At 31.2% G+C, this 13252-nt stretch overlaps 2 protein-coding genes across 2 annotated transcripts; both read right to left on the reverse strand.

The window, feature by feature from the left end:
* LOC18589227 (probable xyloglucan endotransglucosylase/hydrolase protein 23) lies at nt 6513-7935 on the reverse strand (the record flags this gene model as incomplete). The annotated part of the gene is made up of 3 exons (XM_007014109.2): nt 6513-7088; nt 7196-7389; nt 7486-7935. Coding segments are annotated over 3 exons (1047 nt in total), but the record flags the coding sequence as incomplete, so codon positions are not given.
* Nucleotides 9557-10859, reverse strand: LOC18589228 (xyloglucan endotransglucosylase/hydrolase protein 22). Its single transcript, XM_018128427.1, has 3 exons — nt 10514-10859; nt 10224-10417; nt 9557-10116 (listed from the first exon to the last, which is right to left on the reverse strand). The coding sequence occupies exons 1-3, from the start codon at nt 10787-10789 to the stop codon at nt 9714-9716; spliced, it is 873 nt and encodes a 290-aa protein (XP_017983916.1). The 5' UTR covers nt 10790-10859; the 3' UTR covers nt 9557-9713.

Genomic DNA, 13252 nt, shown 5'->3' on the forward strand with positions numbered 1-13252 from the left:
TATATATATATATATATGTATATCATCTCATATTACAAAACATGACTATATATAGGTGTAATAATTATAAGATATTAATATGTAGGATATTTACTATCACATTTAATATTAACATATAAGTTATATTATTTGAAATATATAACTTATAAATTCATCTTAATACAGATTTATAAATATATATAGCAAATATTAAATTGCTATGATTATGATTGGTATACGCACATATAATAAGCTAATGTATTTTAAATATATTATTAATTAAGCTTACAATCATTATTTTTAATTTATATTAACTAATATTAGTACATCAAGTATTATTATTTTTGTATACCGTATATGGTTATATATTTATAAATACCCATGATTTCAATCATTAAACTATAATATGACAGAAATCGTAAAGAATGATGTACTCAAAGTAATATTAGAATTTTTTTGATATGAATATAATCATTATAAAACGTAATGTTATATATAATTTATTGTTTATATAAGAAATGACACAAATTATATATTATAATATTATATATTACAAAGTTTGTATAACTAATAACTAATTGTAAACAATATATTATAAAAACTAAAGTAATAACTAATAAAGTTATTAACCGTAATCATATAAATAAAATTTAGTATAAATTATAGTATTAATGACTACATATAAAATAGATATATGTATATTATAATTAATATAAATATATATATAACTATATAGTTATATATATGTGTGTGTAATAATATAATATAATAATATATATATAAATATATATTAACTTATAAAGTTATATCAATTAAAGAATATAACTTGTAATTTCATATTAATAGAATAAGTTTTTTTTTTGTTAATAATACAGGTTTATATATATAGTCTAACATAACTATGATTCTAATTTATATACATAGATATAATAAATGTTAATAAATTTTTAAATATATTAATTTAATAAGTTCATTATATATCTATCTTCTGAATTTATATATATTAACTAATTAATATTATAACATACATAAAGTATTAGTATTTTTATAAATTTTCTTATTATATCTTATCAAGTGTTTTTTTAAAAACAAAAAATTTATTTTGTTATTTTTATCAAGTTTTTAATGTTATAGAATTAATGAATTTGAAATTATTAATTTATAATTTATGATTCAATAAAATTTTCAAAAATGTATAAAAATTAGCATAAGAAAACATAATTAAACTTTTAAATATTATAAACTTCACATATTAATATATTTTCTTTTATCAATATCTATTTTTATAAAGGACTAATAAAATTTATAAAAAGTTCAACATAGTTGAAGTATAAAAATTTAAAAAATCTATTGCCAATGGAATTTTTCAATGAAATATTCTGTTGGAATTCTATTGAAAAATTTTCATTGGTAATATATTTTTCTAACGAAAATTTTCGTTGGAAACTTTGGTGGGCTTTCAAATTTTTTGGGTTCCTCAACATTCCAATGAAAAATTTTTCATCAAAAATTCCGTTAGAAAATTTGGTGGGAGGAATTTTTGGTTGGCTTCAAAACATTTTCCAAAAGATTTCCAACGAAAATATTTTGTTGGAAACACGTCGAAAAAAATAATTAAAATTTTTTATTCATATCCGTTGGAAATATGTTTAAAATTTCCAACGAAATATTTTCCCTTGCAAAAAACCTATTTTCTTGTTGTGAGATAAATATAAGAGCTAAAAATGTATTATGCAAAAGTTGTTTCTAATTGTCCGAAGGTCTTTCATTTAATTTATCGTTTGTGGGAAATGTACCCAACATTAGGCATATCATCATATTCAGATTTCTTCTGAACAAAATGAGCAACGAGTTGCAAATTTTTCGTATCTAGCAACCCATAACTTTATTCGAAATTATTTGAAAAGTTTCTTTTCTTTTTTCCTAACTCAAAAGCCATCCACCCCGTTACTATTCTCATTCAATGACTCTATCTTGTTGACTTTTTATGTCAACAAAGAAATCACTTGACTTCGGAAAGAGAAACCAATTTCAACAAAAAAAAAAGTCTAAATAGGATTGGCATAAAACTGAAAACAGTCATTGCTTACCAAATTAAGTTTAAATAAAGATGTTGGCTTATAAGCCAACTCTCGCTAGTTGTTGGATTTCTCATTCCTTTCCAAAGTAGGAACGATTGAATATTAATATATGCCCAATTCTTATTCTACAACCATTAATCCAACTCTCACCTTGTTTTCAATTCAACCAAGAAGATATCTCATTCTTTCAAAATTTTGATCCTTTTGCTTTTACTCTTCCAAAACATCAAACAATCCTATCAACAGCTTCGTGACAGTGATAATGTCTCAAAGAATTATGAGAAAATTGTGAAAAATGACCTTCATACAAAGGTGACTTCAAAAATGACTGTCTTTATAATTTTAACTGTTTTTAGCTAATTTTTGGTATGACTTGACAATAATACCCTTTAAACAATTTCAGACAAATTAAATGGTTTCAGCTTTCTCTCTCCCGCCATCTAGATAAAAATTTCAAAATTAAATCTCGATTTCTCTCTCTACTCAAATATGTCTATTTCGTCATCCAATTCGCAAATATGACATCAAGCTCTTTCTTATTTTGTTTTATTTTTTTGAATGGTGGATCTTGGGGTTCTTAAGGGCGATGAATAGTAATTTTGCTCTTTGCAGGCAATGATTTTGCTCAAGGAGAAAGAACAGCTAAAGCATGTTTGATGGATTTTATGGTGGTTCATGGTTTTATTGTGTTTGAAATTGGGATGATTGTTAAGCATGTTTGCTAGGGATTTTGGTTTTTTTAATGAATTTTTGAGTTGAAATTGTTTAGGAAATATTTTGTAAAGAGGGTATATTTTGTTTTTGTATAAGGGGAGTGAGCAAGTCCTCCTGATAGGGATATATTTTCTCTTGCTTTGGAGGGTTATGGAGTTTTGTAATATATCTTTTATGAAATACACAATTTCAGGGCTTAGCAAAAAAAAATGTGTTTTAGGTTCTTAAATTTGTTGGTTTATTCATAGAACCCCAAAATTGAGTTTACTGGTTTTTAGGTATTGCGTGACTTAATCACCGTGTGACTAGTTTTGAGTCATTACGTGATTGGTTTTAGACATTACGTGACTAGTTTTTATACATTGCATGACTGATTTTTAAACAATGCCTAAGTCACACAATACCTTACGAACTAGTCACGCAATGCCTTATTAACAAGTCACGCAATACTTATCAACTTGTCATGCAATGCCTTATTAGAAACTAGTCACGCAATGTCTTATAAAAAACTAGTCACGCAATGCCCAAAGTCAGTCACGTAATGCCTTATAAAAAACTAGTCACGTAATGCCTTATCAAAAATTAGTCACATAATACCCAAAGTCAATCACGCAATACTTAAAAACTAGTCACATAATTTCCAAAAATACCAAAACTACTGAATTCCATTTAATAAGATCAATAACTTCAAATGATACACTATATTCCATTTAACAACATAATTAACAAATATGAATACTCAAAATGTTCGAAAGTTTTTCTTCATATATAAAAAATCACTCTAAAATGTTTAAAAATGGTCAAAACTCTCACAAGTTTTCTTCATATATCAAAAACTACTTTAAAATGCTCAAAATGCTTAAACGTTTTTCTTTCTAGTAAGAAATACTCCAGAGATGAATAGTTTGGTAAGGAAAGCTCAAAAAATATGAGTCAGTTTGAGACGCAAACCTAAACATACTTGACCCGTTAATAGGTTTCGGGTTGAGGTGCGAAGCCTAGCGAATGGATCGGTTTCATTAAGGATAATTTTGTCCAATTTTTTTTCTCTTGGCTAAAAACAGATAAAATTATAGAGAGGATTATTCTTAAAAACGCCTTATGCCTCAGGCCCATTTATGAAAAACACTCAAGAATTATCACCAAATCCACCTCCCTCAAGTCACCCAATAAATATTATTGTTATAATATCATTAGGATTCTTATATATGTATTAGATAAATTTTATCACTATTAATTTATAATTGTTATAGAAAATATAATCAATAATATTTATTTAAAATGACTATTAAAAAATAAAATAAATAAAAGCATTATGTTTTTATTAATAATTTTTTATAAATAGATAGATAGATTAATAGTTATCAATATTAACTTCCAAGGTCAACAAATTATTATAAACTTGAGCATTAACAGGTACTCTTGAATTTTATTCAACTTAATCCATGTACTCTTTAATTTTGTTTAATTTAGTCATTATGATGTGGCACAAAAATTGTTTGGATCTACCACTTCATCATTGTCATGTCAACATGTTAATGTCACATCATCATTGCCATGTAAGCATTTCAAACCCACGTCATTACCACATCAGCATGACGTAAGTAACAATAATGACAAGATTGAACGGCGTTAGGGAAAGGGACTCAATTGCATAAAATTTCAAAATTGAAGACTAAATTAACCAGTTTTGGGGTAAAAGGATTAAATTGACGAAAACACCATAATATAGAAAACCTATTGGGTACTTTGATTAGTTTTCAATAAAATAAATTTATTTAGAGACATGAACGGAGATATAACGATTGAAACGTCTCATAAGGAATGTCACATATTAGATATGATTTTGAGGCATGATGCTCCATACTTGTTAAGTTAAAAAGAGTGATACCATAAAATTTGTGTGGGTAATGTAAGGAAATATCCTATTATGAAAGAAGTTTCATTATTCTACTTAATTTGTACTCACTAATGTGCCTAGTTGGTAAATATTGTGGAATTATCATTCTTATATGTTTTAGGAATATCTCTATTTTTGATGCACATTCATTCACCTAAAGATAGTATTTGCAAATTAAAATTAGAGGACAACATATAAGAACATTTGTGCTGGAATTGATTAGCTTTAGTAATTTATTCAACTAAATGTGATAAGTGAGAAAATTTGTAATAAATGACTTTTTTATTTTTTTATTTTATATGTGAGAGAGTTTTTAATTGCATATCATGTATTCAACTTAAAAGTATTTATATGATGATGTGCTTAGAGCTATATAAAATAGAGAATAAAATGATTTACAAATGAATACAAGATATGAAATAAATCATTAAGAATGCAATTGATACCACCACAATAATTGAATATGTCTATCATAATTGAATGTGGGAAGAGTGTGGGATGGGAAGGCCCCTGCCCTTCTACCTTTGGCTTTGCCTTAATTATAACTTAGTGTGGATGTTGTACATTTGTTACAAGAATTATTGTATGACAAAAACTTCTACCAAATTTAATCAAAATTTCTGATGATTAAATATTAAAAAAGTTTTAAGAAAATCACTATGGTTATCCTTCTCATAAATGTAAACATAGCATGTTATTAAACGAGATTTATTTATTTGTTGTCAATTTTCAATTTTAATTTAATTTAGTAACTCTTAAGTGCAATATTTATGAGCTTTAACTGATAATTTTCGCTTAGCTTCACCCAGTAAAGCATCAACTAGATTTTTTTTCCCTTCTTTTCTTGTTATTTATTCTAAATAAAGAAAAGTATTTTTCTAACTCCAAAGTCGAAGATGTTGAACCAATATCATTTAATATATATATATATATATATATATATATAAATATATACCATTTACTATTTTCGTTTCGTAATGAGTTTGAAGAATTCCCGAACAAACTAGCCATCGAATTGTGAATTCTTAATTCACTAATTAGTCTTCAACTCACACCAAGGCAACCTTAAAATATGACAAGGTCCTTCGTTGGTTTTCCGGATAGCAATTGCTATGGTTTTAGTAGGAAGAGAAAATAATTTGTTTGAGTATGCTATGAATGTGTTCATTTTTCCCACAATAAAACAAATGAATTGGAAAAATTCAGTAAGCTGATCGCTCTGCTCTGCTGTAGACAGTTTGCACAAAGAAAGTAGTTGAAAAGATTTCTGTCAATATCTCCACTAACAAGCATGGATCCAACCATAGAGTTGATGATTACAAAGGTTTTTCTGCATTGGTTTTGAGACAAAACTGGAAAGGGCAGTGCTATTGCTTTCCAGTTGCTATCACCAGCTGCCCTCTCAAATTTTCCAGCCATTGTTAGGGACCCCACCTGGGAAGTAAAAGGACATTTTATAATAAGTGGAAAGATTAAAGAATACAAATTAATCACTTGACATAACTCTAACAATCGCACCTGTAAAACGGGAGCATTAATATGCATTACTCTTTATTATTACATATGGACAGTAGATGTTTTCTCAACAGAGTTTACCCTTCTTTTAAAAAAAAAAACAAAAAAGAGGGAAAACTTTAAGAAAACCAAGTAAGAAATGTTGATTTTGGTTTTTTCCCCCTTCTTATCATAACTATTTATTGCGAAAATAGCAAGTGGGAATATTTATCTTCATCACGTTTTTCCATTTGTCTTCCTGATTTGGGTTTTCTTTCTCAATTTAAATATTGGTATTTAATTCTTCGTCTCAATTTGATTTACCCTCTAAAAGAAACTAATCAAAGTCCATCAATCATTTTTGAGAGAGGAAGTAATCTCTTGTTGCATATCATCTGATAACGTATTACATACAAAATAGGGAGAATTCTCAAAGAACAAAAGAATCGTGAGTTGGCTTGAAGAAGAAAAAGAATCGAAAGAATATTGATCTAATTAATAGCTGTTAATGTTGCCTCTAAGACATGTTGCATTCTGGAGGTAGACCTTGGGGAAATCTCTGGGCGTCGGTGCAGTAGTTGTAGATCATGTAGTTCTTCTGGACCCATTGTAACCTTTGCTGACTAGTGGAATCCAGCTCCTGAGAGAGCCACGCATTGTTGGTTGAGGAAGAAGATGGAGAATTTGATTTACAGGAAGATGCTCCATTAGACCAGACACAGGCATTGGCATTGAATTCTCTGTAAGAAGCAGTCAATGGAGCTTGAGTCCAATCTGTCTTTACCAGACCACCCCTTGTAGCCCAATCATCAGCGTTCCACAGGCTGGAGTAAATTCTCATCGGTTGGTTCTTTGGAAATGGGACACCAAGTGACTCCATGTTTTTGAACTCTCTAATGGGTGTGCCATCCACCGAGAAGCTGGAACATAGTATAACAAGATTTGTCAATCAAGCAATTCCTACCAAAGAATAAAAGAAAAAAAAAATTGGGGCAAAATGCAAATTTTCAATTTAAGGAACACTCACATGATACGTTGGGAATTCCAGAGGATGGAATAGGTGTGGAAATCTGCAGTTGGGTCAAACCAGAGATAGAACTGTTGCTCTCTGTTTCCCTTTCCTTGACTGAACACATTGGTATGAAGAATGTAAGGATCCCCACTAAGGTTCCCCAGAAACTCAAAATCAATCTCATCCCATGTTGATCCTTTGGAAGATAGCTGCAGATAGAAATATACATCAGCATTTGTGCCATCAACATCTACACGTCCTCGTAAAAATTGCGGACACCAAGAATTAATTAGAGAATAACTTACATAGTAGGCAGTGACTGTGCCAGCAGAGTTGCCATGGACAAGCTTGAGCTGCATATCAATCTCGCCAAAAAGATATTCATCCTTGGACTGGAAACCGGAGCCAGAAGCTTTGTCAAGGGAGAGAGTGAGAACCTCTCCGTTGTTGTCTATCTTACCACGGCCATCTCCCCATGTGATGTCAAAATCTTGGTAGAAGTTGCTAGCAGATGCCGCCATGAGACAGCCCATTACGAGAGACATAAGCAATATATAATTGAAACTTGAAGTTGAACCCTTTTTTTTTTCTGGTTTGCCTGAGCAGAGAGAATATGTTGGAATTTGAGACGTTAATAGCTTGATACTTTGGTGTGTTTGAGAAGAAGGATAGAGCTTGGTATTTATAGTAAAGAAAAAGGTAGAGGAAAAGGCCGCGAAGCTCCGTTCAGCTTGGTTGTGCACAGTTGTAGAGTAGGAAACATATTATAGAAGTAGCTGTCAAGATTGCACCAACGAACAGGACCCAACCAAAACACAGTTTATGATATCACGCGGTTTACCTCTATTTGTTTGTTTCATTTTTGTGTGTGTAAGAGGAAAGTGCAGTCCTTTCGGCTTATTGGTGCTCAGTTCCTGTCGCCTTGTTAGGCTTTTGGCACTATTAGCTCCGGCTCACTTCCAGAACCATGCACACGCAGCAGCACCGCCTTTACTAACCGAACAATCCAAAATATTAAAGGATTAAATATGTAAAAATCATTTTTTCCCCAAAAAAAGGGAAAACTTAAAGAAAACCAAATAAGAAATCATGTCAGCACTCAGTTGACTCCATAATAGTTCTATTTTACCCTTAGTAATATTAAACATTTAATTTTGATTTAAGAACTCGGAGACAATCGACTAAGAAATAAATGATATGTGAGTCATAACTATTTATTGCGTACATAGCTGGTGGGAATGCTTATCTTTATCACGTTATTTAATTTGTCTTCTTGATTTTGATTTTCTTTGGACGACTTCTTCTTATTCTCTTGAACCTCTTCAACATTCTTTTATTTTTTGCTTGACTCAATGTTGTTTCTGTATTAAAAAAAAATACCAAATTTCTTGTCTTGTTCTCTGTTTTTTTATTCAGTTTTCATGACATCAAGCAGTACCTTTCTTTCTTCCTCTTTTTTTCAATTTTCATGACATCAAGCAGCACCTTTCTTTCTTTCTCTTTTCCAAACATCACTAATCTTGTCTCTGTAAAATTAGATTCTCATGATTACTTTTTTTTTAATTAAGAAAAAAAATTTAAATCTTACTCTTTAAACAAAAAAATATAAACCAATCAATAAGTAAAACACTCAAATGTGAATTTTGTAACCAATAAAATTTGAAAAATTGATTGTTGGTCTAGAGAAGGCATTCGACCATTTTAATGCCCATCTTGTTGCAAGTCCATGCTGTTAAGCTCGGCAAATTTTCATGATTGCTTATATGTGAAAAAGCTCCTATTTGTATGTCGCACATTCAAGTTAAATGTGCTTACAAGAGGATATGATTAAAGCTATATAAAATAGAAGATAAAATATCTGACAGACCAATACAAGACATGAAATAAATCACTAAGAATGCAATTGACACTACCACATTGAATATGTCGATGATAAATTAATGTGGGAAGAGTGTGCGATGGGATGGCCCTTGCCCCTCCACCTTTGGCCCTGCCTTAATAGTAACGCAGCGTGGATGTACATTTTGTTTCAAGAATTATTGAATGATAAAAACTTCTACCAAAATTAATCAAAATTTGTTATGATTAAATATTAAAATTTTTTAAGAAAATCACTAGGGTTATCCTTCTCATAAATGTAAACATAACTAATGGAATATTTATTTTTATCACGTTATGTTCATTTGTCTTCCTCACTTTGGTTTTCTTTTCCAAGTCCTTGTTTTCTTTGAAGTGTAAAATCTGTGTCCCTGTTTTCTGAAGTCCTTGTTCTCTGTCCCATATAAAAATATTTAAAATCTCTAAATATTGGTATTTACTTCTTCGTCTCGATTTGATACATATACCCTCTAAATGAAACTGATCCAAGTCCATCAATTTGGGGAGAGAAGTAAACTCTTGTTGTTGCATATCATATGATAACGTATTACATACAAAATAGGGAGAATTCTCAAAGAACAAAAGAATCATGAGTTGGCCTGAAGAAAAAGAATTGAAAGAATATTCATCTAATTAACAGCCGTTAATGTTGCCTCTAAGACATGTTGCATTCTGGAGGTAGACCTTGGGGAAATCTCTTGGCGTCTGTGCAGTAGTTGTAGATCATGTAGTTCTTCTGGACCCATTGTAGCCTTTGCTGACTAGAGGAATCCAGCTCCTGAGAGAACCACGCATTGTTGGTTGAGGCAGAAGATGGAGAATTTGATTTGCAGGAAGATGCTCCATTAGACCAAACACAGGCATTGGCATTGAAGTTTCTGTAAGAAGCAGTGAATGGAGCTTGAGTCCAATCTGTCTTTACCAGACCACCCCTTGTAGCCCAATCATCGGCATTCCACAAGCTGGAGTAAATTCTCATCGGTTGGTTCTTTGGAAATGGGACACCAAGTGACTCCATGTTTTTGAACTCTCTAATGGGTGTGCCGTCCGCAGAGAAGCTGGAACACAGCATAACAAGATTTTGTCAATCAAGCAATTCCTACCAAAGGAATAAAAGAAAAAAAACTGGGGCAAAATGCAAATTTTCAATTTAATGAATACTCACATGATACGTTGGGAATTCCAGAGGATGGAATAGGTGTGGAAATCTGCAGTTGGGTCAAACCAGAGATAGAACTGTTGCTCTCTGTTTCCCTTTCCTTGACTGAACACATTGGTATGAAGAATGTAAGGATCCCCACTAAGGTTCCCCAGAAACTCAAAATCAATCTCATCCCATGTTGATCCTTTGGAAGATAGCTGCAGATAGAAATATACATCAGCATTTGCGCCATCAACTTCTACACGTCCTCGTAAAAATTGCGGACAACAAGAATTAATTACAGAATAACTTACATAGTAGGCAGTGACTGTGCCAGCAGAGTTGCCAGGGACAAGCTTGAGCTGCATATCAATTTTGCCAAAAAGATATTCATTCTTGGATTGGAAACCGGAGCCAGAAGCTTTGTCAAGGGAGAGAGAGAGAACCTCTCCGTTGTTGTCTATCTTACCACGGCCATCTCCCCATGTGATGTCAAAATCTTGGTAGAAGTTGCTAGCTGATGCTGCCATGAGACAGCCAATTACGAGAGACATAAGCAATGTAAAATTGAAACTTGAAGTGGAACCCATGGTTTCCCACTCAGCAAAGGATGGTTTTGAATGCGAGAAATTTGTAGCTGCTTGGCGATTTGAGTGTGTCGTGATTGAGAAGTATATGCCATAAGTTGGTATTTATAGTGTGACGGACTAAAAGCGAAAGTTAGGGAAAGGCAGAGGAAGGTCCAATCAGCCTGGTTGTAAACAGTTGTTGGGTTAGGAAAAAGTCAGTAAAAATAGCTGTCGACATCACACCAAACACGCCCCAAGCAAGACAGAGTTATGATGTCACGCGGTTTTACGTAGGTTATTGAGACGAAAGTGCCAAGTTGCTGTCCAAGGAAGGTCGCTTTTGGCTTGTAGCTGCCAAGTTCTCCTGTCACAATCACCATTCACCAGGTTAGATTTCTTTTTTAATCACCGGGCCACTTGCCTTGCGCATCCACCAGGAACAACCATCGCCATTTTAATTACTAAAAAGAAAGTTAAAAATTAAAAATAATTGTTAACTACTCAAGTTTGCACTCTTTACGTGTGCAATGTGAATTATAATGCTTGAAATTTATATATATTTTTATTCATCGAAATAATTTTATACTTCTTTATGCAATTATATTATTATAAGTATTATTTTATTAAAACTCGCCATTTTGGTTTGCACACTTGTTTTGCATGTAAATATAGATATTATATTATCGCCTTTCGGCGCCGACGTTCTTATTTCATTTCCCTTTCAGGACTCTGCGAGTCAAAGTTTCAGCTCACCCAATCTAAATTCCTTGAATATTACCAGCCTTGGCATAGTTTCTCATCAAAATCTTAGGTGACCTGCTCCTAATATGTTGTTTCTTATCATGCAAGTTAATTTGCATGTTTATTTGAATTGGAATGTGTACCATTTATTTTTTTTATCGAAATTATTGAGGCAGATTGTAAAATATTAAGGTAAAGTATAGATGTAAAATTTTTTCAATATCTTTGTGAAGATTTACATTCCGAATATATTTATAAAACACCATCAATATTCAAACTTAGAACTTTGAATTATCAAAACAGATGAATTAATCGATTAACTCAACCCTTATTCCATAGATAGAAACGTGGCAGCCAGTTATACTTGTAACCAAGCTCTAAAGGAAGAGCATTGGGATTTGCCTCTCTATTATTTTTTTCCTATGAATTAGACTATAAGTAGGATAAACCAGAAATTTTTTTGAAAGTATCTCATCTATCTGTTTACATACTATTTTGATGTCTTTTTTTTTTTATGAAAAAACATATCTTTTATCAAAATTAAAAAAAAAGGAAAAAGGAAAAAATTGAATTGTGTACATATTTCATTATGTTACAACTTAGAAGCGAAGAATGTCAAAGAATAAAAGAAACATCCTATAGGTGTATTTAAATAAAAATACAAAAAATCATGGAGAATAAACGTAGAAACAAGAAAAAATGAAAAAAAAAATTGAATCGTAGTATTATTGTATATTACTCTAGGCTGCGTTGCAGAGGGAAGGCAAGCCTTTGAGGAAATCTTTTGGTGTCTGTGCAGTAATTGTATATCATGTAGTTATTCTGCACCATTTGAAGGTTTTCCTGACTTGTTGCATCTAATTCTTGTGAAACCAATACATCGGTAAAGAGGTTTATTGGGGAACGGGACTCCATTTTTCAAGTAGCATTGGGATGTGAATACATTAGTGAGGTTTCAAGTCAGCTGTGTACAGTTGTTAAGCCTGGGAAAAAGGCAGCTGAAAGCCTGAAATTAGCTGTAATACTCCCACTTTCTGCCACATCTCAACCTAGAGCTTAGTTTATTCATGATAAAAAGACAGATAGCCAATTGACCGGAGCCGGTGCCACCCACTTTCTTTACTATTGGATCATCTAATGTGAAAATTGAACTAAACAAAGAAACGGAAAGAATATACTTTGTTCAGTAATGCTAGGTCGGTGGAGAGAGTTAACCCACATTCATAGCTCTATAAAATCACTTTTGCCTTCTCAAGAGGTTTCTACTTCTGCGTAATGTACAAGCCAAAATAAACCCTCCGATTTACAAATTCTCTTCCGCCCAACAAATCAAAACTCCAAACCCCTTACCTTAACTTTCTCTTTGAAGAAGATCTAACCTTAAGGGTCCCTTTATTTTTAAGTAAAATATTTTTTTAAAAATGTTTTCATGACTTTTACTTATTTAAAAGGTAAAAAATTAATTTCAAATGTAAAATATTTTACGGGTCAATAAAAAAATAACTGTTAGCCACATAAAATATCTCACGCCTTTTAAAGGTGTAAGATATTTTTCAAAAAACAACAAAAACACTCTTATACTAAACTTATGAATATAAACTTGATGAATATTAATATTTAATTTAAAATATTAAAAAATAAAATTATTTAATTTAAACTATTTTAACTTAAAAATATTAATATTTAAATTATTTAACATAATTAAAATTAAAAAATATATAATTTTTAATTGAAATCATTTAA

This window comes from Theobroma cacao, chromosome 9 (genome assembly GCF_000208745.1).
Source record: "Theobroma cacao cultivar B97-61/B2 chromosome 9, Criollo_cocoa_genome_V2, whole genome shotgun sequence".
NCBI classification, from domain to species: domain Eukaryota; kingdom Viridiplantae; phylum Streptophyta; class Magnoliopsida; order Malvales; family Malvaceae; genus Theobroma; species Theobroma cacao.

Excerpts from the sequence above, each read along its gene's own strand:
- LOC18589228 (XM_018128427.1), bottom strand. The coding sequence starts at position 10,789 with ATGGGTTCCACTTCAAGTTTCAATTTTACATTGCTTATGTCTCTCGTA. Across the intron at positions 10,418-10,513 it reads GCACAGTCACTGCCTACTAT|CTATCTTCCAAAGGATCAAC; the intron begins GTAAGTTATTCT and ends TTCTATCTGCAG. Across the intron at positions 10,117-10,223 it reads TGGAATTCCCAACGTATCAT|CTTCTCTGCGGACGGCACAC; the intron begins GTGAGTATTCAT and ends GCTGTGTTCCAG.